A 26,621-nucleotide genomic window follows, 5' to 3' on the forward strand; every position below is an offset into this window, starting at 1 on the left:
TTGAAGATTTTATAAAATAACCCACAGAGCAAAATGGCATGAATCACAAACAAAGGGAAAATCTTTACATTTACCACGGACAGATTATCCACAAAGGACCCACGTCAGGGGAACAGAAGGTTGCAGGTGACCACAGGGCAGTCTTTTGTTAATCTTTCTGGATTAGAAGATAAAACCCAATCAGCCTAGAATCCCACACCCTGCCCTGACTCTGATGCTCAGGAGCGATGGCAAGATGACTGAAGAGAAGGGTCCCGCTCCGACCCCCAGGCTCCTGAGTCTTTGGAGGTTGGGGAGCAGGAGCCTCCCAGATTATATGTATGTGTACTTGTGAGTGTGCATGTATGTATGTATGTGTGTGTACATGTGTGTGTACTTGTGAGTGTGCATGTATGTGTGTGTACATGTGTGTGTACTTGTGAGTGTGCATGTATGTGTGTACATGTGTGTGTACTTGTGAGTGTGCATGTATGTGTGTGTACATGTGTGTGTACTTGTGAGTGTGCATGTGTGTGTGTACTTGTGAGTGTGCATGTATGTGTGTGTTTATGTGTGTGAACATGTGTTTGTACTTGTGAGTGTGCATGTGTGTGCACACGTGTGTGTACTTGTGAGTGTGCATGAGTGTGTACTTGTGAGTGTGCATGTATATGTGCGTTTATGTGTGTGTTTGTGTGTGAACATGTGTTTGTACTTGTGAGTGTGCATGTATGTGTGTGTACATGTGTGTGTACTTGTGAGTGCATGAGTGTGTTCTTGTGAGTGTGCATGTATGTGTGTGTGAGTGTGTGTGTTTATGGGTGTGTGAACATGTGTATGTACTTGTGAGTGTGCATGTATTTGTGTGTACATGTGTGTACTTGTGAGTGTGCATGAGTGTGTACTTGTGAGTGTGCATGTGTGTGCACATGTGTGTGTACATGTGTGTGTACTTGTGAGTGTGCATGAGTGTGTACTTGTGAGTGTGCGTTTATGTGTGTGTGAACATGTGTTTGTACTTGTGAGTGTGCATGTATGTGTGTGTACATGTGTGTGTACTTGTGAGTGCACGAGTGTGTTCTTGTGAGTGTGCATGTATGTGTGTGTGAGTGTGTGTGTTTATGGGTGTGTGAACATGTGTATGTACTTGTGAGTGTACATGTATTTGTGTGTACATGTGTGTACTTGTGAGTGTGCATGAGTGTGTACTTGTGAGTGTGCATGTGTGTGCACATGTGTGTGTACATGTGTGTGTACTTGTGAGTGTGCATGAGTGTGTACTTGTGAGTGTGCGTTTATGTGTGTGTGAACATGTGTTTGTACTTGTGAGTGTGCATGTATGTGTGTGTACATGTGTGTGTACTTGTGAGTGCACGAGTGTGTTCTTGTGAGTGTGCATGTATGTGTGTGTGAGTGTGTGTGTTTATGGGTGTGTGAACATGTGTATGTACTTGTGAGTGTACATGTATTTGTGTGTACATGTGTGTACTTGTGAGTGTGCATGAGTGTGTACTTGTGAGTGTGCATGTGTGTGTTTATGTGTGTGAACATGTGTATGTACTTGTGAGTGTGCATGTATTTGTGTGTACATGCGTGTGTACTTGTGAGTGTGCATGTGTGCGTGTGCGCATGCACACATGTGTGTACTTGTGAGTGTGCATGTATTTGTGTGTACATGCGTGTGTACTTATGAGTGTGCATGTGTGTGTGCACGTGCACATGTGTGTGTACTTGTGAGCGTGCATGTGTGTGTGTTTATGTGTTTGTGAGTGTGTGTGTGTGTGTGTCCTCCATCCTCTAGGGGGATGGGATGGGCAGAGGGTAGGTAGGTGGCAGGAATCCTGGACTCTAGCTTGGTTTCAGTCCTGTGGCTTTGGGGACATTGTGGGGGAATGGCAGACAGAGGGAGGTGACCCTGGGCCCTTCTAGACTGTCCCTCTGTCTTGCAGATTGTGGACAAGAACAGCCGCTACAAGTCCATAGATGGGTCGGATGAGACCAAGGCCAACTGGATGAGGTGAGTCCCCTCTGCTGTGTTCTGGGAGGCCGACTGGCCTCCCGAGAGGAGGTCGGGGTGGCGTGTTGGGACCATGGGGTCTCCAGAGGCCGAGGCCTCCAGGACTGCTGTGTGCGGAGCATGGGAGATGTCCAGCCTCCGTGACCTTCCTGGTCCCCGGCTTCCATGAGGGGGCCCAGAGGAGGACCGTGGCCAGGCCAGCAGGCTGCAGGGACTCCAAGGGCCCCAGGTTCCTGGGAGCATTCCTGGGGAGGGACCGTGGCGCTGTCTCCCAGGGCAGGCTGCTGCTGCAGGGGTGCGGGACTCCAGCCGCCGGGCCAGCGGTTGTTCCAATGGTGCTCCTGGCCGGGCCCTGATGTCCACCATGCCTGCTGCTGGGCTTGAGTGGTTTCACCCTGGGCCAGTGTGTGACTCAGAAAGGTCCTAAAGGCTCGCCAGAGAGAGCAGGAGACTGCCCAGGCCATCCCAGCCAAGTCTGGGACCCTGGGCTCAGCACTGGCCTTGGTGGCCTTGCCGTGGGTGGTGGGCAGGGGAGCAGGCTGGCCTCTCACTTCCGTGGGGGCTTCTCTCTGGGACCCCAGGACAGTGAACAGGGATGTGGGTCTGGGTGGGCGAACAGGGGCCCTCTGTGGCTGGACCCCGGGACCCACTACATCTGGATGTGACGCCCTCTCTTTGTGTCTGTGTGGCCTGGTGACCCATGGGTGCTGGAGGCTTGTGGGTGGAGGAGGACGGTGCAGTTAGGGACCAACGTGGGGGGGTGCTGTATTTAAACTGTGACAGTCACAAGCAGATGAGAGGTTAGTTGGGGCTGGGGAGTCACGCTGGGGGCCTGGTGTCCCCCCAGACGGCCTGACTGACCCTGTCCTCCTGTCAGAGACTCCCAGGCAGCAGAGCCACCGTTCTCCCCAGAGCACCCAGGGCTCACCCTCTCCTGGTGGGAAGCTGCTCCTACTGCCACTTACCAGGTGCAGAAGCAGGGTCGCCGCAGACAGGCAGATGTCCAGGCTGTGTGTGGGGACAAGCTCTCTCCTCCCCCTCCCCCCCAGACCTGGTCAGCCATTGCCCTGAAAGTGGCCCAAGAAGTAGGTCTGCAGTCCTAATTGCCGCCTTCCCCCACCCCGGGTCCAGGTCAGGACACACATGGGCTTCACCCGCCGCATGCGGAACACCCGCTTCCCCTCGGACCCTGCGCTGGGCACCTGGGGTGGCCCAGCCTGGCCTGTCCCCGTGGCCCTCCCCGGGCCCACACCTGGTGCCATGCCTGGTTATTGCGTGGACTCTCACTGTGCTGCTAGGGCCCAGGTGGGAGAGAAGGAGGCCTCTGACAGGGGCCTAAAGTGGCCAGGACTTTGGGGACACTGTGAGCAAGTGGGCATGAGCCATTCGAACAGGCTGTCCATAGACAGCAGCGCCTGCCTCTAACTGGGCTCTCCACCCGTCAGTGCAGTGGCCCCAGGCAACAGGAAGCGGGGGCGGAGGCTCGGCCCAGGTGTCCCAGGCAGGAGGCTGCCTCCGCTGTCCGGGTTCCAGGAGCTCCAGCTCGGAGCTTGCGGCCAGCGTGGCCGGGCCTTGGTGAGGCTCTCCGCAGTGACTCTGAGGGCGCGGGTGGGGAGCACGGCTCTGCATGGGTCTTCACGCCACAATGGCCAAACCGGGGCCCAGAACCGGTCACTAGCAGAGGGACTGGAGCTGTGGCTCTGGACATAAGGAGCCAGGCTGAGCCAGTTCCCCGGGCTGTGTGGGCCCTGGCCGGGTGGGCTCTGCCATGGGTTGTGCCCTGTCCTGACCAAAATGGTGCCTGTTGGTCCCCTGGAGGGCCCTCAGCTCAAGGGCAAGTTGGGGTTGGTTGTGCATCAGCCGCGTTGGGCAGCTCCTCCGTCTGCGGTGCTCTGGACTGCACTCTCTGGCCTGGGGCGCGGGGCTGAGGGAACGCAGGGGAGTCTACGAAGTAAGTGGTGGGACAGGAAGGGAACCGGTGTCCAGGCTAGGAGCACTGACCCTGTGGCCCCCTGTGCCAGGGGCTGTGTGCAGGGCCCTCAGCAAGGGCTGCATGCCCCTCTGGGAGCGCTGGGCAGTGCCTGAGTCATTCTGGCAGTCGCAGCGTCCTGGGTGGGTGCCACTGGTTGCATCGGGTAGAAGCCGAAGGGGGCAAAGGTGGCGGTAACACTCTACGTTTGCAGCCCCTCCACCATCAAAGAATATCCGTAGCCCCAAATGCCTGTAGTGGTGTGATCAAGAAGCCACGTCACAGCTTCCTGACAGCCCTGGGAAGTGGCCCTGGGATGGTCCTCCTGGTTGTACAGAGGCCCTGTGGCCGCCAAGGAGACTTCAGCCTCTAGTCTCAGGTCTGCGTAGTGCAAGCCTGTGCCCTGCCGTTGTCCTGGCCTGGGGACCACAGCCTGCCTCTCTGCAGCTTGCAGGGCCTGGTGTGCTGCAGGGTGGGGGTGAGGCTGCCGCCCTCGGTCTCTCAGCTGATGCTGCAGGCGGAGGAGTGACTCGGGCCCAGGTTTCCCTCTGTGCCCTGGGTCCCCTCTCGGGTAGACCTTTCCAACCTTGTAGCAGCAGGTAAAGCGGGGGCAGAGCTACAGGTGGAGAAGCTGCGTTTCAAGAGCAGAGCAGGTGCCAGACCAGACGGCAGAGCTCCGCGGAGCCCCCTCCTGGTGCCCCTGGCTGCCCTGTGGAGACGGAAGCTGAGGTCACCCCTGGTGTCCATCAGAGTGCAGTTCATCTCCCAGTGGGTGCTCATGAGCTCCTCAAATCCAACCAGAAAGCCACAGCAGCCACCCCAAGAGACACAGCTGGCGGTGCAGCCGCGGGAGGTGGCTCTGTTTCTGCACACACAGAAGTGGGGACGGGAGGGGGCAGATGGCAGAGGGGTGGTGAGCCACACGGGATGGAATCAGCTTTCTGTGGTGACACCTGTTGATGGGCAGCACCAGCTGAGGCCTGGCCACGGCAGCCCATGTGGACAGTGGCCCTCCAAGCCACTCCACACCCCTGCATGGCCCCGTTTAAACTTGACTTTGCAGGGTCAGTGGTGCAGCCCCCACCCCACTGAGGACTCTTTATTCCTTTCATAGGCTTTTTAGGATGCTTTTATATCACTGTACCCTCCCCCTTAGAGCCAGCCTGAGGAGTTGGTGTGTTGGTACTGCCCTTCTGGATGGGGACAGGGAGGCGGGAAAGGGTACATGAACTTGCACCGCCCCGGCACTCGCTGCTAGCCAAAGGCAAGGCCGGGCCTGCTCCGCGGACCTGCCCAGGGCTCCCACCGCCTGACCTGCGCCTCTTCCTCCTGCCCGCCCCCCTCCAAGGAGGAGTGGAAGGGACTTCTCAGTAGGAGGAGGGCGCGGGCTGGGTTGTCCCAGGTGCCTCCTGGCTCCCCAGCTGGGGCCGCATTAGGAAGGAGGACGCCCACCCGCCTTGACGGTCATTTACCCAATTGTGCTTTGTGGGATATTCAACCCAAGGACCGTGGCGCCCCTGGCCGAGCGTAAGAGGAAGCCCAAGTTCTCCAAGGAGGAGCTGGACATTCTGGTCACGGAGGTGACCCACCACGAAGCACTTCTCTTTGGGAGGGAGACCATGCGGCTGTCCCATGCCGACAGGGACAAGATTTGGGAAGGCATAGCTCGGAAAGTCACCTCCGCCAGCCAGGTCCCCCGCTCCATCAAGGACGTTAAGCACAGATGGGATGACATGAAGCGGAGGACCAGAGACAAGCTGGCCTTCATGCAGCAGTCCCTGTCGGGCCCCGGGGCTGGGGGCCGAGCCCCTGCCTTCATGCTCACTGCCCACGAGAGGGCCATCCAGTCGGCGCTGCGCACTGCCCGCTCCGGGCACGGCTTCCCCGGGGCGGAACTGGACGGCACCGACAGCCCCTCGACCAGCTGTGAGTATCGCGTCCCCTCTGCCTTCCTGCGCCGGCCAGCGGGGGGGCTGCTCGTGAACTCCCGGTCCCTCTGTCTGCCCACTCTTCCCATGTCCACCTCCGCCCGCCTCCTCTCCCTCTGTGCATCCGCCTCTGTGCCTGGACTGTGCTGGCAGCCGCCCTCGGGCAGCTCCTGGACATGGGGGACTCAGCAGCTTGAGTTAAACCATTGCAGGAGTGACCGGAAGGAAGGGACGAAGGCTGTTGTGTCCAGGAGACCCTGAGCACAGGGGAACCTCAAGGCCCTGCAGTCACAGGGGCTGCCCGGCTCCAGGTCCCCTGAGGTTGGGCTCTTACCCCTCCCCCCAGCCCTGCCTTTGATGGTGTGTCTGTCCCTGCAAATGATGAATTGGCCCGTCTGAGGGTAAGGAGCGGTGGCACCTGGCTCCAGAGGGCTGGAAGGCCCCCTAAGGAAGTGACAGTGGGACTCAGCGGCCAGGGGCACGTAAGAGTTAAGAAGCCCCAGCCGGGTGAGGGCCCGGGCGGAGAGCTCGGCCGGGAGGGAACAGCATGTACGAGGCCCCGAATCAGGAAGGCTCTTGGCACGTCCGAGCCACGTCTGTCCCGGAACACGGAGGAGCCAGGGGAGCCCCAGCGTCGCAGGCGAGGGGCGGGGTGGGGACTTGGGCGGCCGCAGGCAGGCCCAGGCCCGGAGGGGCAGCTCCTTTCTGTGCCTGGGCCAGTTGCACTGTTTCCGTCCCCTCCTGTCTCCTGTGCCCCGCGGCCTTCGTGCACTTCTCTCTGGCTCTGCGTCCTGCTGCCCACCGTCCCCTCCCGCCCTCGCTCCTGCACCCACCCCAGGCACACTCCTCTGCGCCCGCCCCGCCCCCTTCTCCCTCTGCCCCCTGCCTTTCCCCTCTGCTTCCTGCGTCTGGTGGACCCCAAGGCCAGGACCCTGGGGCTCTTTCTGGTTGGGGCCCCTCCGTGCTCACCCTTCCCCCTGCCTCTGCACCGTCTGCCCCGCCCCCACTCAGTCCCTGGAGGCCGGGAACAGGCAGCCCCAGACAGCCAGCGGGAAGGTGGGTCCCCGAGAGTCCCGCCCCCCTTCCCAGGCCCCTGGTCACGGGGATCTGCTCATTTCCTGTTTGGCTGGGGCTCCTGACAGGTGGCCGTTCACAGAGTCAGATTCTCAGGACTGGACAGGCCTGTGGAGATGGTCTAATCTCCCTGTCACCCGGACAAGGAAATGGAGGTGGCCCGAGGTGTCATCACCCAGGACTGGAACCTGGGTCTGCCAGAGCCCTGAACCAGGCTTCCCCCAGTCCTGCGTGATCCCACCCAATTATGAGAAAATGGGGGCCCAACATTCAGTAAAACCCAGTCCCGAATCCTGCCCTGCTCACCCCTCCGGAGACCTAAAGTAACCTGGACGGGCAGAAGCCCCCACCCCTGACCAGCAGGTACTCCTTGGCCAGGGGCTCCGCGGCCTGAGGCCCCCCACAATGGGCCTCACGCCCTCTCGCCCCTTCTAGGGTTCCAGGGGTGACTGCTGTCCCACCTAATGGGACTGCGAGGCACTGGGCTCTTACTGTGGTGGCTCCAGTGAGACCCTGGGACCCCTGGGAGCAGGACCAACCTTAGGACCAGCCGGACCACCCGTCCTTCCTGCTGTCTCCCAGGGCTGGTTCTGGATGGAGCCCCCTGGGCACAGGCAGGGAGGGTTTGGGGGACAGTAGGGTCGGCCTGTCATGTTTTCATTCTGTCATGGAGTCAGCCCTTGTCACCTGAAAGCGGAGACCTGCATGTACAGGGGCTGGTCCCCTCCCTGTGTCTGGCGGTGGGGAGCCGTCTGTCTGACGGTCCCTGCATGATCAAGCATCTTGGGTGGGGCCGCCGTAGGCCTGACCTGGCTGCCACCCTGAGGGAAGGGGTGTCAGGGCGGTGGCTTGCTCTGCCCACCCCTACCACCCCTCCCTCCCTCTGGGCCTGGGGCGCCCGGCCGTGATCCAAGGCTGCAGATTTCAGCAAGGCCACCAGGTGGCCCCAAGCAACTCAGCAATGGCCTCAAGGAGACTGGCACTCCCCTCGGAGCACAATGGTGCCCTTGGCAGGTCACGCTCAGCTCTACGCAGCGCCTGCATCTTCAAGGAGCCAGCGGGTGGCCCAGGGGCTATAGGTGGGCAGAGAGGTCATCAGCGATACTTTGCAGCCAGCGAATCTCAGAGAGGTGAAGTGACAGGGCCGAGGTCCCCAGCCACTGGGCTGACTGCTGTCACCGGGACTGGACTCTTTCCCTGGAATGCGGCTATTGTCACGGGCAGCAATGGTATCCTTCCCTGGGTGCCTGCCCTTGGCTCGGCGGCTTGGGAACCAGGCCCTTCCCGTGGGTGGGTGTTTAGGCTGGGGAGTGCCAGGGGGGTGCCTGGGGGTTTTCACGGTGAGTCCACGCCCAGCGCCGCCCCTTTCTCCCTGTGGTAACCATTTTCCTTCTCTGCTTCTGTCCCCAAGACGATGAAGATGAGGAGGTGCCTGGGCCCTCGCGCCAGCCTCTCCGGCTGCCTCTGCAGCGGTCTCCGGAGGAAGAGGCCCCCCTGGCCAGGCCCACCTTGCTGCGCTCCTCCTCCTCCTCAGACCAGTCCGAGACTCTGGGCCCCAAGCCGGAGGCCCTGCCCCGCACCCCGCCCCAGGCACAGGCCGCCCGCAGGACCCCACGGCCACACCCAGGCTCGCCCACCCCGGGCCTCGACTGGCAGCTCCTCCACGTCCACGCCCAGCAGACCGAGGTGTTCCGGCAGCTCTGCCAGGAGCTGGTGGCCGCGCACCAGGACGTGGCTAACAGCATGCACGTCATCGGCCGGGCCTTGGCCGAGCTGAGCGGCCACGTCGGTCAGATGTGCCAGACGCTGGCAGAGATCCGGGATGGGGTCCAGGCATCACGGCAGGGGCCAGAAGGGGCGGCCCCCACAGGCTCTGCGCTCCCGGCCCAGGCGCCCCCGCCGGACCCCCCACAAGCTCCCCCAGCACCAGCCCCCACTCGGACTACCAGGTCTCGGAAGAGAAAGCGCAGCCTCTAGCCCGCCAGCCTGTGCCAGGAGGAGATGGAGGGAGGCGTCTGGCCTCGAGACCCATGACCCCTGTAGGACTCCGGGGCGCTGTCCCCCGTCGCCGAGTGCAGGCCGCTCCCCATGCTCTGGGGGCCTGTGTCCGGCCCTCCCTCCTCTTTGCCAGAGGCTCAACGTCCAAGAAAAGCCCCCGCTTTCTGCTTGCTTGGCCCGGAGGCGCCTCCTCCTCCTGGTCGGTATCTGGTGGCAGCGGCCTGGCGGGGAGGGGGCGTGAGTGTAGGGGGGCATCCCAAGGAAACCCCTGCTTCCAGCCTCAGGGCTCTGCCTCAACCTCATGACCTCCGGGTCCCTGATCCTGCTGCTTTCCTAGTGGGTGTGGCCGGAGGACAGGCAGGTGAGTCTGTCCTGACCTCACAAGGGCTCTGAGCCCGGGGGCACCCTGCCTTGGCCCTGGCTTGCTCTCGTGCAGTGCGCGTGCTCAGCTGCTGTGCTTGCCTTCTGTGGAGTCGGGTGGAGACCGGGTGATGTCAGGGAGATTATCTTACGTTCTTGGAGCACTTGATGCTCTTCCTGCACCTGCAGATATATGTGATCTCAGGGCGTGCTCAGGACAGCCTGAGAAGCAGCTAAGTCGGATGTCATTCTCTTTATCGTGTGCATTCGTAGATGACAAGTGACACAGCTTGTTGGTGGGAGGCCGGGACTGTGCATTTGTCCAGTTCCCCTGTCCAGAGGCCACATCTGGAGTCGGGGAGCAGGGAGCTTGCTCCTTGCCTGGCCTCTGCGCCTGCCTTGTCTCCTCTGGTGGGTCTGGAGAGTGGTGGCAGTGTTAGGCATGTCTACCACACACCCTGGCCCTAATGCCCACCGCCAGGGGCCAGGGAGAGGCAGCCCAGCCTCTGGTTCCAGCAGATCCGGGCCCGTCCCACGTGCCAGCATGCCTCGCCTCTGCTTGCTCGGGCTGCATTCGCACCAGCCACACAGCTCTGGCTTCGTGTTCCCATTGGGGTGGGGACACTGGGCTCTCGTGTTAGGGAGGGAAGGGGCAGGTGGCTGGGGACAGGTGCTCCCCAGCTCTGTCTCTTTCCCGCTGCTCCCTGGCCTGGGAGGGAGATCTCCTTTCCCAGCGGCTCTTTCTGCCCACCCGCCACCTCACACCCTGTCCCCGAGAGCCACCGCGGGGCTGGGAGGCTTGCTGTACCAGCGCCGGCCCAGGCCCTTCCTGGAGCACTGCTGTGAACCCAGACCCAGCTCGGCCCACACAGGGAGAGTGCAGGGCGCCTGCCACGTCCCTGGGCCCCGGCCCCACCCACCCTGTGGTCCTTTGGGGGCTCCTGTCCCCACACGGGACGCTCTCTGCCCGACAGCCAGGGGCTGGGTCATTGCCTGGAATTGCTTTGCCCTCCCGTGCTGGACCCCAAGATTGCCCTCCCGAGCATTTTTGTTAAGATGGCAATAAAAAGAAATCGATGTCACACTCTGAACACACCCGGGTCCAGGGTCTTTCTTTGTGTATTCTCTTTCTTCGCTTCCTGTGGAAACTTCCAGGCCCCAGAGCAGGGCTTAGGGGACAGGGGAGAGCCTGTTGGAGAGAGGGCTCCAGAGGCCCTTGCTCGCCCTGGTTCCACACACGCAGGTGACAGTGCCCAGCCCCATGCGAGGCCTTCAGGGACAGGGACAGAAGCCAGGTCAGGCAGGCAGGGCACCCACCTATGACACCTTTGGCTATGTCTCATCGGGATGCACCTTGAAGTGTGACGGTGCTAAACGATTTGGTCCTGTGTCCCCTGAGAGTTAGGATTCCCAGGGAGGATCCCCTCCTCTCTGCCAGGAGAGTCCAGAGCGTCAGGGTACTTTCAGGACCCTGAGACCTGAACCTCGGGGGCACGTGTCCCTGCTGGTCCTGTTGTGAGCCTGTTGGGGTGAGGCCCTGCACATCCAGATCCAAGGCTTCTCAAAGTGGCTGAAGTGGCTTCCTCTGGCTCCCCCGGAGTGTCCTCGGCAGTGGCCTGGGCCTTGCCCTGGCTTGCTGCCCCTCCACGGCTTCCCCCAGGCAGGAGTCCCCAGGTCTTGACCCGGAATCCCCTTTTCTGGATGACCCTAACGACCTTTGGCTTTGGAATCTGACCCTCCTCGGCAGGGTGCCGTGGACATAAGGCTCCCCACTTCCAGGAGGGGCAGAGACGCTGGGAAGGGGGCCTGGGGTCCCCCTCCACCCCACGGTCAGTGTGACTGGCTGGCTCCTCCCTGGCCCTGGGTCAGGAGGGGACAAGTTGGAAGCAGTAAACCTGAAATGGAGGTCGGAGTGAAGGGCCGGCGGGCGGGGCGGGGGGACTCTTGACAGTTTGGGATGGAAAAGATGGCCACACCCATTTCTTGACGTCGGTGGGGCCTGGGAGGCCAGCACGTGAGAACAGGAAGAGGAAGCGGACAGTGTGTGCTGGACGTGAGCTGGGGCCTGCTCCAGCTTCCAACGGGAAACCATGAAGGTGGCCTCCAGAGGCGGGCTGGGAGGTGTGCTGTCCAAGGCCAGGTGACCACCTGGAGGGCGGGTGCAGGACCTAAGGTCCCTCCCAGCCAGAGGCCTGATGTCAGGGGACAGAGTCCGGCCCACTCCCAGGCCTGGCCAGATCTGCCTGCCCCGTGGAGGGAGTAGCAGGGCTGAGCCTGCCTTCACAGGTCCCCTCTAGAGAAGGGGGTGCCTGGTGGGTTATTTTTCTCAAGTTGGAACTGACCCAGCTAGAAACCATGGCGCCCTGAGAAGACATGGTGGGCAAGGTCTGGGGATTGCCTCTGTGCCCATCCGTCCAGGACCCAGCGCCAGCAGGGATGAAGGGACCCATTAACCGCATGAAGGGTTCTACCCAGAACCCCCGCCTGCCCCTAGACGGCTTCAGAGGTGCCCGAGTCTTCCTGTGGGATCTGACCGCTGGCCAGTAAGCTCTGCCCTGCCCGACAGCCCTGACTGGGCAGCTCTCGCCTGCTTCTCAGGCCTCCTCTCCAACACGGGGGTGGCCTGGCAGCTCAGATGGCAGACCTTTCACTCCCTGGAAGCCGTGTGCTCTGCAGGGAGGGCTCCTGCTTACCTGCATCCTGGGGATGGGACAGCGGGACTCTGAGCCTGGACCAGGCCACTAGGTATTAGCCCAGAATACTTAAAAAGGCAGACGTAACGAGGGGATTCATTTACCTCGAAAATTATATCAGCACCATCTTGGCAGGGGACTTTGTTGTGGTGACTCACCGAGAGCTGCCATCTAGGTCTTATTTCAAATGCCAAGTTTAAAACCAAGCCCAAGACGCGGAACACGCTGGGGTCTGTCTTTGAAATTACCTTGCGATCTACTCAATGCTCTGTTGAAGCATTGGTTCTTGGGTAGAAAAGCACCAGGGGATGGAAGGGGAGATTGACGCGCATCTTCCTAAACCTTATGACAAGTTCCAGAAGTTGCTCTTTTGAATAAATGGATCCCTGATCCCTGCTACCTGTTCCTCGGTTGTCTTTTCCTTGGAAAGTTGAGTGATGGGGAAATGAGTCCTTTCGAGCTTGAAGTTGTTTAGAATCCAGCAGGAGGGGAGCAGCGGGCAGTGGTCTCCTTCCCCTGTGCTCTGTGATCCCAGGGACTTTGATGAATGGAGGGTCGCCTTCCACACGCAGCCGGGAAGGAAACGTTCGGGGCTATTGCATTTGCGTTCTGTGCAAACTACTAGGTTGATGATTTTTGGAGGTCAAATTGCAGAGTCTAACTAAATTGGGGACTGGAAATTATTTTATATATTCAGGAAAAAATGTGGGCGCGTACGGAGAGAAGGACGGCTCTGCCGTTGGAGAATTCGGATGGGGAGCTGTGACCAGGGATGACATCTCGGGGCCCCAGATCCTCTTGGCTCTAAGTTCTTGGCTCACACCATCAAGGCTGGGTGCGTGGAGATAACCATGTGGTTTTCGCAGCTCTGAGGCCCAGGTCCTGGACAAGATGAAGTTCTTGCTCCAGGGTGGAGCTTGTGACTTGCTTCCAAAGGGGAGAGCTGCCAAAGCCGGGGCTCTCTTCCTTCTCTTCCCTCTGTCTCATTCTTGGTTCCTCTGAGTTCTGTGCTACGTTCTGTTGCCAGAGTGGACGGTTCCCTGGGTCCAGTGGACCCCTTCTAGGGCCACGCCCACCTCCAAGGCAGACTTAGGTGAGGTCAGGATGGATGTGAAGCTCCTGGCACTGACCCTGGGTCATCTCTAGTGTAGACCCTCAGTGCTGCTGGTCCCTGGGCCTACCACCACTGCTGGAATGAGCATCTGTCTATATTTTTTCTTTCTACGTGGGAGATATAAATAGTAAAAACAACAGACGCCTTACGGAGGAAACCTGTAAAGTACTGAAAATTACAAACAAAATCCGATCACCACGGATCATACTGTTAGGACACGGCTCTGCGTCCTGCAAGCAGTTTACAGGGGCCGGTTTTTAAAGCATGATTGGAACCATAACATAAATAGCTCTCCCTCCTGTTATTCTTGCTCTGCGTTGTATCAGCACGGTTTTGCCATGTGACAAAAGATTCTTTGCAAACATTTTTTTTTTCCTGGGGACGAGTAGCATGCCACCGTGGAATGGACCCTCATTTACTCTGGTTTTTGAAATTCAGATATTTGGGCTTTTGCACTTTTGTAAAGAGCGAGCCGCGTGCGTCGTGGGTTGGGAGGTTGGCGCGCCTGCCGTGCATCTTATTGCCTTGGGTCTGTGTTGCCAGTTTGTTTCCCAGAGGGGAGGGCTTCCTTGCTACCTGTATCAATATGCGTGTTATTGTTTTATTAGATTTTAAAGCCGCGTCGGTGCTTTACCTGCCCACGTGGAAGCCATAGAGACGGTGGGAAAGCACAGGCCCCCGGAGCTGCACCTCCCGTTTATTGGCTGTGTGTCCTTGGACAAGTTACTTAGCCTCTCGGAGCCTCACTCTCTGTACCTTGAATCATTTAATTAGATTAAGCAGTGTTTGCTAACCCTTCGTTGTCCCCTACCTCCTCTGTCCCCACGGGACCCTCTGTAAAGACTGTGGGTCTTTAACATTTACTGAATGTGGTCCTGGGCACCCTTGCCCTGTGGGTTCCTTCTGCGAGGTTTTGTGAGACACTGAAAACAGCCCCAAGAACCCACCCTTCCCATCAGTGGCCTGTGAGGGTCAGGGTCCCCTGCAGTAAAAGAGCTGGGGTGCAGCTCAGTGACAGAATGCTAGCCTCGCAGGCACCTGCCCTGGGTGACATCCCCGCGCTGGTGACAGGGCGGAGGAGCCGATGTGTTCCAGGCTCCTTTAATCTGCTGCCCAATCTGCCATTCACCATAGCACCCAGGCAGAGCAGGGCTGTTGACCGTCCCTGAGGACGGATTCCTAGAGGCCCAGGGATGTGCTTGAAGTCCCAGGAACAGCACCTGCAGGACAGGACCCTTCCCCAGAAGGGCAGCTGCCTCACCTGCCTCGCCGGTGCCCGTGAACTTGCGATTTCTAACCGCTCGCGCCTTCGCCCAGCCCTGCCCAGCCCTCCCCTGGCGGCGGCGGTTCTCACCTGTTCCCCTTGCCCCCAGGTACGTGGTCATCTCCCGGGAGGAGAGGGAGCAGAACCTGCTGGCCTTCCAGCACGGCGAGCGCATCTACTTCCGCGCCTGCAGGGACATCCGGCCCGGGGAGCGGCTGCGGGTCTGGTACAGCCAGGACTACATGAGGCGCCTGCACAGCATGTCCCAGGAGACCATCCACCGCAACCTGGCCAGAGGTGAGTGTGCGGGAGGCCAGGCCCTGGCCTCTGCGGGCCCCCGGGGCTTCCAGAGGACACCAAGGAGGCGCAGATTCAAGCCCCAGCCGCGGGAAGACGGGGCCATTCAGGACCTCAGATGGTCCAGAACCAGGCCGCGCTCAGGCCACGCAGTGACCGCCCAGGGTGTCCCCTCCCCTGCAAGATGGTCTCAGAAACCCCGACTGCACAGTTCAGAGCACTGGGGAGAGAGGACCCCACGGCCAAGGGATGAGGCTTAATCCACTGACCCGATCCCCAGCTCAAAGTGACGAAAAGATGCCACACTGCCGACACCTCAGCAGTCACAAGGACAGACGACATCTGCTAAACGCTCACCGAGGGCTAATTGGGTTTCCACATGCTCCCAGGGGACCCTCACGATTGGGGCAGCCTCCCCTCAAGCATGGGGTGGGAGTTCCGGGGAGCCAGTGAGGACCTGCGTGGAGCAGGGTGAGGTCCCCAGCGCAAACCTTTAATAGTGACAACCCCACGTAGACGAGTACCCCATCACACATGGCACCAGTACATGCGGTGACTCACCCTGGGTCAGGTGCTGGGGAGGGCAGCCTGGGTTTCTGTCCCACAACTGTGACTCCGGGTGCTGAGTTCTAACCTGGTGGCTTCTCAGACAAAATCAGTCTCGTCCCCGCTTCCTGCTGGCCTCATGATCAGCCGACCTGGTGAGCTGATGTAAAAGGACAGCTGCTTCGGAGGGAGTCCAGGAGGGCTGGGCAGGGGACGCAGGCCTGGGAAGCCGGCGGCTTGGTCGTCCGGGCTCCCTGTAAACAAGTCCTTTGAATGTGGTTTAAAACGCTGCCCAGCCCTGCCCTGCACCTTCTCACCCCACCCTCAGCCTGGCCAGGGTAACTAGCAAGTCTGGTCCTTCTCTCCAGGGGACCTTCTTACATCAAAGCCATACATGCAAATGCCCAGAGTCCAGCTGGGCCAGGAGCCCGGGCTGTGCCCGAGCCCCACCAGGTCGTGTTTCTGACCAGCCGCGTATTTGAAGTCTGTCAATCGGGAAGATGGTTGGAGCAGATGGGAAGGGCTCGGGTGACTCCTTGAGGTCTTTAAAGACAAATCAGAACAATGCGAATCCTGGAAACCGAGGGCACAGCTGCTGTCTGGCTTGGTAAAAGGTACCTGGTGACTGATGGGCAGTGAGCAGGGATCCGGTAGTCATTCTTACCTCTTGGAACATTCCCGTCCTCTTTGGAACTGGGGGGAAAGCCATGCTGACTTTATTGGGGAAGGCATGCTCCCAGGCTGATTTTACGGTGGCATCCACCTGACCTCGGAGATACCTCCTGTAAAAGTGTGTGAAACTCAGCGGGTCCTCGGCCACTCTTTGCTGCATGGACGAAAGAAGAAGTGAATGACGACATCAAGACGTTTCCAAAGAGTCATGCCACCTGGAGAAGAGGAGAGCAAGGGAAGTCCTGTTGAGGATGCAGGTCTCATCCCCTGGGCAGGACCTTCTTCCGGACGTGTAATGTCCTTTTCCACCCCCAGTGACCTCTCCAAAGCACCTCAAGCTGCAACCTCCATCTTCAGAGAGCTGGGACACAAGGGGACCACTCAGGAGTGGTGGTTGAAGGAAGCGTGGCAGACAGACTTGAAGGGGGACGTCCAGAGCCGGGTGCAGCTCCAGGAGCAAGCAGTGTCCGGCCAGCCAGGCTGAGCAGTGGGGAGCGGGGAGGACGCTGAGGCCACAGTGGGACAGGGCCACAGCTGTGGGTGTTCTCGGCCCTGAACCGAGCCCTCGGGGCCAGTCATGGAGCTTGGTGGCATTTGGATGTCTCTTTGTAGCTTTTGCTTTGGCTGATCCTGGCCCTTTAGTGGTGGCTTAGGTTGGCCCTGCCCGTCCTGCTCTTGAAGGAGATCCCTGCTGAGCGCTCCCTGCAGGAGCTTGCTCTGTCACTGAGGGTGATGTGCCAGTCAGGCCAGAGCCAGAGTCACGAGTGCTGCTTGGGCAGGGACACTGTTGGAACCGCAGCTTACCTGAAGAGAGTCTCGGTCGTTCCCTGTGGTCACCACGGAAGGACAGGAAGGATCTCATGCTCATGTTCAAGAAAGTTCTTTGATTGATTTTGAGTGGTTGATCTACTTTGAGGTCTGGGTTGCCCCCCTCCCCTCCATATTTCCTGGAGATCTTGGAATCCAGTTCACAATGTCTGACAGTCACTTCTGGCCAAAGTGAAGGCCGTGAAGGCCTGAAGCCAGAGCAGCCTCCTGCTTGCCCCAGCAGGTTGCACAGGCTTGGTCCTCCCACGAGGGCCTGAGGAGTCCCTGGTGGCTTGCAGCCCGGACCTGCCCACCTCCCCAGCTGTTGGCTGTCTGTCTGGTCCCTGGTAAGGGGGAAGGGTGGCCCTGGAGGTGTGGATATTCCAAAAGGGCCAGTGCTTTTTCTGATCCACAAGACAGGCGTGTTGGGTCTTGCTCTAGCACGCGCTCTCCATTTCTCCTCTGCTCTGTAGCCCAGCTGATGGAGAGATGCAGGCTGAGGGGAGCCACCCCGTCCCGGGAGCCTTGGAGACACGCTGTTCCCTAAGCATTCGCGTGAGAATGACCAGGGCATCCAGAGAGGTCCCTCCTTTCTGGGTGGTCACTGTGGGAAACCTGGCGTTGGACCTGGGGCAGGGCATGTCACCGGCCCCAGCGTGGAACATCGAATGGAGATCCCTCGGCCTCTTGCCACCCTCCGCGAGAAGCCGGGTTTCAGTGCATATTCAGGTCAAGCCATTCCTAGTCACGTCAGCCAGGGCCCTGCCCCTGCCCCTGCCTAAGAAGCCTTTGAGATTTCTAAGCTCCACAGACAGCTGTTGGAACATTCTGGGGCCTGAAGAGGCTCCTGTTTCCTGAGCATCTCCCCCTCAGCAGTCATCAGCACTTCTGTGTCCGTACAATCTGCTGCGGGGTGTGGTAAGAATGAGGCTAAAACAACTTACTATGGGGAAACCCTCAAAGGGTTCGAGTATCCCAACGTGATTAAGAGAGAACTGAAGTGATTCACAGGATAGAAATAGACCTCTTGTGTCAGGTAAGGAAACAGCTGTGTTTTGAGATGGCTTTGGGTCATTGGGACTACCTTGTCCTTTATCTTTTCGGAGGCCGCCATCTTGGAGCCTTTAGTAACTGTGGGTGTCCTGTCCTCCCCGCTCCAGCCTGCGTCATCAGTGAGAACCACAGGTCACACTTGCTCACTCGTTCCCAGTCTTCTGGCTGCTCGGAGGGTTACCAGAGACAGAAGTGAGGGGTGGACTGTCCCCTAAGTGGGCCATCTCCAGGAAAGCCGCGGAGAAGGCAGGAGCAGGGCTCTGCGTCGCCTGTGAACCTTTTACCAAGTCAAAGCAGCGTCTTCTCATGGCGAGGGCTGGAGGGGAAGCGCCTGGGGCTGGGGCCCACTTTGATCGGGTGGGACTTCCTCTCCCAGGGACGGCAGGTCCCTGTGAAAGAAGACAGTTACCTCCCCGTAGACCGCCCTCAACTTGTAAGTTAGAGTTTACGCACCCGAGGCTTCTCTGAAACTGCTTTTTCAAAAAAGTTCTTACTGCTCTGTGGGTCCTAGGACGAGTCCCCTCTGCCCACCAACGGGTTTCTCTCTCGCCTGCCCCAGGAGGCTCCTTCAGAGGGCGAGCCAGTCACCCCGCAGAAGGTCTGCCTTGTTTCTGTTGGTTTCTCGGCTGGGGGCTGTCCCCACTTCCTTACACCCTGGTTTTCCTTCTAGGAGAGAAGAGGTTGCAGAGGGAGAAGTGTGAGCAGGCTCTGGACACCCCAGAAGACCTGAGGGGCGCTGTTCAGCTCCCTGTGTTGAGACAGGGCAAAAGTCCCTACAAGCGTGGCTTGGATGAGGGGGACGTGCACCCCCAGGCCAAGAAGAAGAAGATCGACCTCATTTTTAAGGACGTGCTGGAGGCGTCTCTGGAATCGGCCAAGGTGGAGGCCCACCAGCTGGCACTGAGCACCTCGTTGGTCATCAGGAAAGTCCCCAAGTACCAGGACGATGCCTATGGCCGGTGTGCGACAGCCATGACCCACAGCATGCAGGGCGTCGGCCGGACCCAGGGGGACGGGGACTGGAAGACCCCCCCGGGGGTTGCCAAGGAGCCAGGCCCGCTGGAGGATGAGGAAGAGGAGCCTTCGTCGTTCAAGGCCGACAGCCCCGCCGAGGCCTCCCTGGCCTCCGATGCCCACGAGCTGCCCACCACCTCCTTCTGCCCCAACTGTATCCGCCTCAAGAGGAAGGTGCGGGAGCTTCAGGCCGAGCTGGACATGCTCAAGTCGGGGAAGCTCCCAGAGCCCCCCGTGTTACCACCCCAGGTGCTGGAGCTCCCAGAGTTCTCGGACCCCACAGGTAAGCGGGTGTGGACGCCACTGTTGCCGAGGGAGGAGCACACGGGGCTGCGTGGACGGGGCCGTGGGCCTGTCGGAGCTGTCCTCTGGGGACCCCAGGCGCCCTGTCCTCAGGTGCCGATGGCAGGCCCGTCGCGGCTCTGGTGGGACGCTTCGCGTGCTGCTCTGTGTCAATAAAAGCCGTTCCGCTGCAGGAGGGGCGTGTGCTGTGTTCTTGACCTTTGCCTTTCTCTGATGGCCCCCCTGGGTGCCACCCAAAGCCCAGCTCCTCTCCTCCATGCCCCAGCAGGGTGTCCCTCTGGGGAGCCCGCACGCCCCCCAATCTCCATCTGGAACGTGGCCTGGTCCTCCGCCAGGGTCTGCTCTTCCCTTCCTGGTCCTAGTTCCCCACCTGGAATTTTCAGAGGATGGGACTTTGGGGGTCCAGGGTGACCAGCTGCGTGGCTTTGCCCCTTCTGTGCTGGTGCTCGGATCTCGTGGAGCTAGTTGAGAACCGGGCCGGGTCATCAGTGCCCCTCTGCAGCGGGGTGGCCTGCGCGCGGGCGCCTCCTCCCTCAGCCCCGCCCCGAGTTCCCAACAAGGTGGAGCAGGTCCTGAAGCTCCATCTGAGCTCAAGCGCGTTCTGACCCTGAAATCACACGGGGCCAGAGCCACGCGGCCTTCATTCCGGGGCAGCAGGCCTCCTCTGACCTCATGAGTGGAGGACACACAAGTCCCCGCCCTCCACAGGTGACCTGGGGCTGTTTGGGGTGCCCCAACAGTTTCCCCTCCAGTTTGTCTTCTCCGTTGATGGGGAACGGAGCACCCACGGGTGGGCAGAGGGTGGGCAGTCTGGAACATGGTGGGCGGTGGCCAAAGCCACCTGGACATCCCCAAAGAGGGAGCGTCACCTGTGGAGAACAGAGTGCTTGGAAGCGAACTCCAGGCTGGGGTTCCATCCCTCACAGGCCGCGGTGGGGTCCCGCCTTTAGACGCTGTTTCCTGTTGCTGTCGGGGAACCCCGTTCTTGCCGCAGGGTGTAAGTGCTTCTTTCGAATTTGTTTTCCAGCCTCCGAGAGCATGGTCTCTGGCCCCGCCATCATGGAGGACGATGACCAGGAGGTCGACTCGGCCGATGAATCCGTCTCCAACGATATGATGACCACGACCGACGAGCCGTCCAAGATGTCCTCCGCCACCGGACGCCGGATCCGGCGCTTCAAGCAGGAGTGGCTGAAGAAGTTCTGGTTCCTGCGGTACTCCCCGACCCTCAACGAGATGTGGTGCCACGTGTGCCGCCAATACACGGTGCAGTCCTCCCGCACCTCGGCCTTCATCATCGGCTCCAAGCAGTTCAAGATCCACACCATCAAGCTGCACAGTCAGAGCAACTTGCACAAGAAGTGCCTGCAGCTCTACAAGCTCCGCATGCACCCCGAGAAGACGGAGGAGATGTGCCGCAACATGACCCTGCTCTTCAACACCGCCTACCACCTGGCCCTCGAGGGCAGGCCCTACCTGGACTTCCGGCCGCTGGCCGAGCTGCTGAGGAAGTGCGAGCTCAAGGTGGTGGACCAGTACATGAACGAGGGCGACTGCCAGGTGCTGGTCCACCACATCGCCCGGGCGCTGCGGGAGGACCTGGTGGAGCGCATCCGCCAGTCCCCGTGCCTCAGCATCATCTTGGACGGGCAGAGCGACGACCTGCTGGCCGACACGGTGGCCGTGTATGTCCAGTACACCAGCAGCGACGGGCCCCCGGCCACGGAGTTCCTGTCCCTGCAGGAGCTGGGCTTCTCCAGCACAGAGAGCTACCTCCAGGCGCTGGACCGGGCCTTCACCACCCTGGGCATCCGGCTGCAGGACGAGAAGCCAACGGTCGGCTTGGGCGTGGACGGGGCCAACATCACGGCCAGCCTGCGGGCCAGCATGTTCATGACCATCCGCAAGACGCTGCCCTGGCTGCTGTGCCTGCCCTTCATGGTGCACCGGCCCCACCTGGAGATCCTGGACGCCATCAGCGGGAAGGAGCTGCCGTGTCTGGAGGAGCTGGAGAACAACCTGAAGCAGCTGCTGAGCTTCTACCGCTACTCGCCCCGGCTCCTGTGCGAGCTGCGCTCCACGGCCGCCACCCTCTGCGAGGAGACCGAGTTCCTGGGGGACATCCGGGCCGTGCGCTGGGTCATCGGGGAGCAGAACGTCCTCAACGCCCTCATCAAGGACTACCTGGAGGTGGTGGCCCACCTCAAGGACGTCAGCAGCCAGACGCAGCGGGCGGACGCCTCGGCCATCGCCCTGGCCCTGCTGCAGTTCCTCATGGACTATCAGTCGGTCAAGCTCATCTACTTCCTGCTGGACGTGATCGCCGTCCTCTCGCGCCTGGCCTACGTCTTCCAGGGCGAGTACCTGCTGGTGTCCCAGGTGGACGACAAGATCGAGGAGGCCATCCAGGAGATCAGCCGGCTGGCCGACTCCCCGGGCGAGTACCTCCAGGAGTTCGAGGAGAACTTCCGGGAGAGCTTCAACGGCATCGCCGTGAAGAACCTCAGGGTGGCCGAGGCCAAGTTCCAGTCCATCAGGGAGAAGATCTGTCAGAAGACCCAGGTCATCCTGGCCCAGAGGTTCGACTCCCGCAGCCGGATCTTCGTGAAGGCCTGCCAGGTGTTCGACCTGGCCGCCTGGCCCAGGAGCAGCGAGGAGCTCGTGAGCTACGGCAAGGAGGACATGGTGCAGATATTCGACCACCTGGAGGCCATCCCCACCTTCTCCCGGGACCTCGGCAAGGAGGGGCTGGACCCGCGGGGCAGCCTGCTGACGGAGTGGCGGGAGCTCAAGGCCGATTACTATACCAAAAACGGCTTCAAAGACCTCATCAGCCACATCTGCAAGTACAAGCAGAGGTTCCCGCTCTTGAACAAGATCATCCAGGTCCTAAAGGTCCTCCCCACGTCCACCGCCTGCTGCGAGAAGGGCCGCAGCGCTCTCCAGAGGGTCCGCAAGAACCACCGCTCCCGCCTGACCCTGGAGCAGCTGAGCGACTTGCTGACCGTCGCGGTCAATGGACCGCCCATCGCCAACTTCGATGCCAAGCGAGCCCTGGACAGCTGGTTTGAGGAGAAGTCGGGCAACAGCTACGCGCTGTCGGCCGAGGTCCTCAGCAGGATGTCGGCCCTGGAGCAGAAGCCGGCGCTGCAGGCCGTCGACCACGGGTCCGAGTTCTACCCAGACATGTAGGGAGCCCGGCTGCAGAGTCCACGAAGCTGTTGAATATTTTTTTAACCTATACTCATAAGCTTTGATATATTATATAAATCTATATTATATTATATTATATATATATATATATATAAAACCCACACTGAAAATTTTTTAAATACCAAGGTGACAGTCCACCGGAAGCTACTAGGAGCTTTCAGGAAGGAATGACGTCGGAAACCGACGCTTGTCTACGACACTTGGCAGCTTGAACCTACGTGGCCCCCCGTTTCCACTCACAGAAGCATGTGCTGGGCCCCGCGTGTCCCCACCCGACAGTCACCGACCGCATGAGCTCAATGACGGGTCTCTGTCACGGCCTTTAGGTAGCTTGCTCTGTTCCTGTCTCCACTGGGGGGTGGAGTGAGTTGGGTTGGGCTTGGGGTTTATGTTCTCGCCATTTTTTCTGTTGGGTTTAATGGTGGGGTTTGGGGGGGTGGCTCTTGGCTTCTTCGTTGACATTCTGGTCCCGCTGAACCGGGCCCCCGACTCCCACATCGTGGGTTGAGGTGTCCTCCTCCCCCACCCGACTTCAGTGTGATGGATTTGTTTTACTCATTTCCTTCGCTGTCCCACAAACACAGGTGTTGGTCGTACTGTGAACCCACCCCGCCCCCACCCCGTCACCCCCCTTCCCTGGTTGTCCATTCGCTCCTTCAGGCCCCTGGATTGAAAGACAGAGCCCCTTCTCTGGAAGGCGGAAGGGCCTTAGAGCCGAGCCTGCGATCCAGGGGAAGGGAGGGCGGCTTTGGGCATCCCTGTCACCATGGTGGAGGACAAAACAGTAGAGTCCCACTCAGACCCAGGGCCGCTGGGAGACGAAAAGCCAACAGATCCAGACCTCCAACGGGGCAGTGATTTTTGGCTAAAAACAAGTAAAATGAAGAGTATATATCGGGTTGACGTGGGTTATTTATACTTTGTCTTTATGATCATATACTGGGGGGGCGGGTTTTTGTTTTCCTTTAATAATCAAGCACCTGCAAGGCAGCTACGGAGCAGGAGCTGTCAATGCAAGTTGTGCCCTGGGTTGCGTGTCACTCCAAGAGCGTCCCCAGGGAGGTGGTCCGGGCTGGCGCCGCGCTCCGCAGCCCAGCAGGAAGGTCCTGGGAGACTGGGCAGTGCTTCTAGGCCTGTGAGCTTCCTTTTTTTGAACAGGGTAGAGATGTCCCAAAGAAAAGGAGCAACAGGAAGTGGGACCAGATTCTCAAGGCACCAACTTGGACACACACACACATACACACACACACACACCCCCCACAACCACAATATAAGCTTTAGAAATGGCCACTTGCCCACTCCCTGGGGCAAGCAGTGGTGTCAGCGGGGAGTCTGATCCGCGCTCCTTCGGTCATTTAACTACAGTATACCTCGCAGGGGAGTCTCCAGATATGTGCGTGAGCTGTTGAAGTTTCTCTTCATGTTTCCACACCTGATTTGTGCGTGTTTTACATGCAGAGATCCTGTAAGGTGGACGCAGGTCGTATTGGGGGAGGGACGAGGATCGGGACCCTGCGTCCCCGCTCGGCTGTCCCTCCCCATCAGTGGAGGGTGTTGAGATCGGGCCCCAGGCGAGGCCCCTCGAGCCTTTGGCTTCGTGGCTCAGACACTCTGCAACTGTGGTGGCTCCCCTATTCTTGGTTTATCTTGTGTCTGCGGCCTGGTGCCACCGTGAGAACCATAGTGGAAAGGTCATCAACACTGAACGTCACCGCCCCTTCCTGGCCCCGCCGGTCCTTCCCCTCACAGATCCTTCCTCCCACCCCCATGGTCTTGGTGCTAAGATAACTTTAGAATCATTGCTGCTAGTCGATAGCTTTTCATTATAAATATATATATTATATTATATTATATATTATTTTTTGAAATGTTTTTGTTTGTTTTCAATGGTGATGTAGCATGTTAAAGCAAAACAAAACAAAAAAACAGAAAACAAAACTGGGCTCCTCCAACTGTCCCACTGCCAGGCCTCATATGCTGCCTTCTTCAACAGTCAATGCACCCTGCCTGGTGACCTTCACCCGGCCCCCACCCAGCCGCACACCTCCACCCTCTTCTGAGCAAGGGGAGAGCAGGAAAGGCCCAAACCTCTCAGATGCTTGAAATTCCCAGCCTGGTTCCACTCGCCTGCCCCCAGTCTCCCTTCCTCCCATCTGGGCCTAACTGGGGTCCCCATCAAGGTCAAGTGGGATTCTGTTGCAAAGCACAAGGTCCCTTGTTCCCCAGCTCCTGCTTGGGGACTTCCTGCCCCTCTGGCACACAGACTCCTGTCTGGGGAGTGTCGCTGAACATTGCAGAGACGGGCAGAGACAGTGGGTGGGCTCCTTTCCTCTGCCGACAGTTGCCTTAGCCCTCCTTCCCTTGACCCCTGCACGGGACCCTCTGCCAGGAGGGTCAGACCACTCCTGAGCACCGAGTCAGGGCTGTGACTGTTCCCCCAAGGGCCCGCAGCCAGAATGAGCTCGGGGCTTCAGCTGGGGGAGGACCCCTCAAGCCCATGTCGGTGCCCAGCCTGAGTGACCTGGCTCAGGGCTTGGAAGAAGTCACTGCCGCTGGCAGGACCTGGCAGGAGGAAGTCACACCCTTGCAATGGCTCGAGGCTCTGAGCAGCTGAACCCGTAGGTGGCGGTCAGTCTGTCAGGGGCCTCTCAAACTCAGGTGCTCACAGCTGCCACCAACCCAGCTAGGCCCCGGGCTGTGGCGGACCCTCTGTAGGCCACTGCGCCTCGGGACGGGGGTAACCAGGGAACAACTCGGGACATGCCACTGCAGTTCGCACCAGGCCTGTTCTCGGCCCAGGTGCTCCCTGGGAGGCTCAGGGCTTCCGTCCTGTGGGCCCTGCTCGGGATGCTACGCGCTTCTGTCCTGGGCTTGCCCCACTCCTCCCCTCCGGAGATGGCTCCGGGTGAGGGGCACTCAAGGTCTGACCCAGGGAACCACATGCTTTACTAGCCCAATACCTTGAACAGGTATAAAAACTGTGGACAGGTGGCCCCGCCTCCCAGGTGTGGTCACTGCCGATGAGACAGAGCCCTTGAACTCAGCCCCGGCTTAGGAGGGGCCTCCATAGACTGAGAAGGGAGAATGTGTCTGGAGCTGAGACTTATCCTCACTGGGCGGCTGGTTGGAGGTTTTCTGTGGCTCATGAAGTGGGTGGGCAGTGAGGTCAAGACCGAGGCCCAGGTTGGTGACCAGTTGTGCCAAGTAGTTGTGCTGCACAGCCTGGGGCCACAGGTCCTCGTGATTAAAACAATCTGCTTTTCCTTAGAGACACCCAATGCCATCTAATGTCTGTGAAAGGGGAGCCCCCCACCCCCATCGGCAACTCCCACCTGTCAGACACCCGGGCGGTTCTGCCTGCCTGCTGGAACAGGGAGGCCACCGGAAACAGCAGTCTTTCTTCTTTTTTAATGACTGCCTGTGACATCTTGTGATGCTGGGCACATCCTTATTTCCCAGCCTCCCTGGGAATGAGAACAGGACCAAGCTCCGTAACCCAAATGGCCAAGTTCAGGGCTGGGTCCTTGAGTCTGTGGTCGGTGGGCCCCCGGGGTCTCTGCCCTCCGCCCCGCTCCTTGTTTCTGAGTCCAGTTGTCTTGCTCAGGCCCCTCCTCTTGCCTTGCTTGGGTGAGCCCTTTCATTTGGAGAAAGGGCTTGGTAATTCCATTTATTTGGTGGTGACATCAAGAAAGACGTAGTGGGGAGGGGGGAAGAGCGTGTGGAAGGCTGAACCTGTCGTGGAGAGACAGAAATGGACACAGATTTGCCCCGCCTGGCCTTGGGCTGGCACCTGTGGGGCTCCAGAGGCAGCCCGGTGGGTCTCTTCTGGAGACCCCCACCCTCTTCCGCTTCCCTCCTCCTGCTCTGGGCCCGGGAACTCTGTATCTAGAGCTGCTTTTGGCTTGGGGTCTCCTGGGTTCATTTCCAAGAGGCCTGTGCTTCTTGGCCCGTGCATCCCACTTTGCAGGAGGCTCTGCCACACTGGCACTCAGGCACACCCCCGGGTCCCTTCAGGAAGCACGCCTGGCCAAAGCAGGCAGGCGGGCGGGCCTCTAGAGGCAAGAACGGAGGCTGCCTGGGGCAGTTGAGTCCAGACGCCCTACTGGGTTCCAGAGATGTGGGAAGCCCTTTTCTGCTTGGAGGGAGATCCTTCTCTTTCCCTCTGTTGATTAGGGCGCCTCAGTTGAGTGGATGGAGCTATGGTTTCAAGGAGCCTTTGAGGTCGTCTTTGCATGTTAGCCAGAAAAAGTGCCCTTTGGGGAGAAAAATGGTACGGCCCCCCTCTTCCAGCTGACACTCCTCATCCACTAGGAGGTATCG

The 26,621-nt window shown here is 59.6% G+C and overlaps 1 protein-coding gene across 2 annotated transcripts in view; it reads left to right on the forward strand.

The window, feature by feature from the left end:
- Positions 1–22,280, forward strand: part of Prdm11 (PR/SET domain 11) — a 71,450-nt gene extending 49,170 nt beyond the window's left edge. Inside the window, exons 5-8 of one of the 2 annotated variants that reach the window (XM_076844356.2) lie at positions 1,929–1,996; positions 14,506–14,693; positions 18,442–19,068; positions 20,116–22,280. In XM_076844356.2, coding sequence (XP_076700471.2) covers positions 1,929–1,996; positions 14,506–14,693; positions 18,442–19,068; positions 20,116–22,280 — 3,048 coding nt within the window. Of the gene's footprint in view, positions 1–1,928; positions 1,997–5,469; positions 5,892–8,378; positions 10,391–14,505; positions 14,694–18,441; positions 19,069–20,115 lie in introns of those variants that run through there. The other variant, XM_076844357.2, reaches the window with a different exon arrangement.
- Positions 22,281–26,621: the final 4,341 nt, after the last annotated feature.

This window comes from Callospermophilus lateralis, chromosome 2 (genome assembly GCF_048772815.1).
Source record: "Callospermophilus lateralis isolate mCalLat2 chromosome 2, mCalLat2.hap1, whole genome shotgun sequence".
NCBI lineage: Eukaryota > Metazoa > Chordata > Mammalia > Rodentia > Sciuridae > Callospermophilus > Callospermophilus lateralis.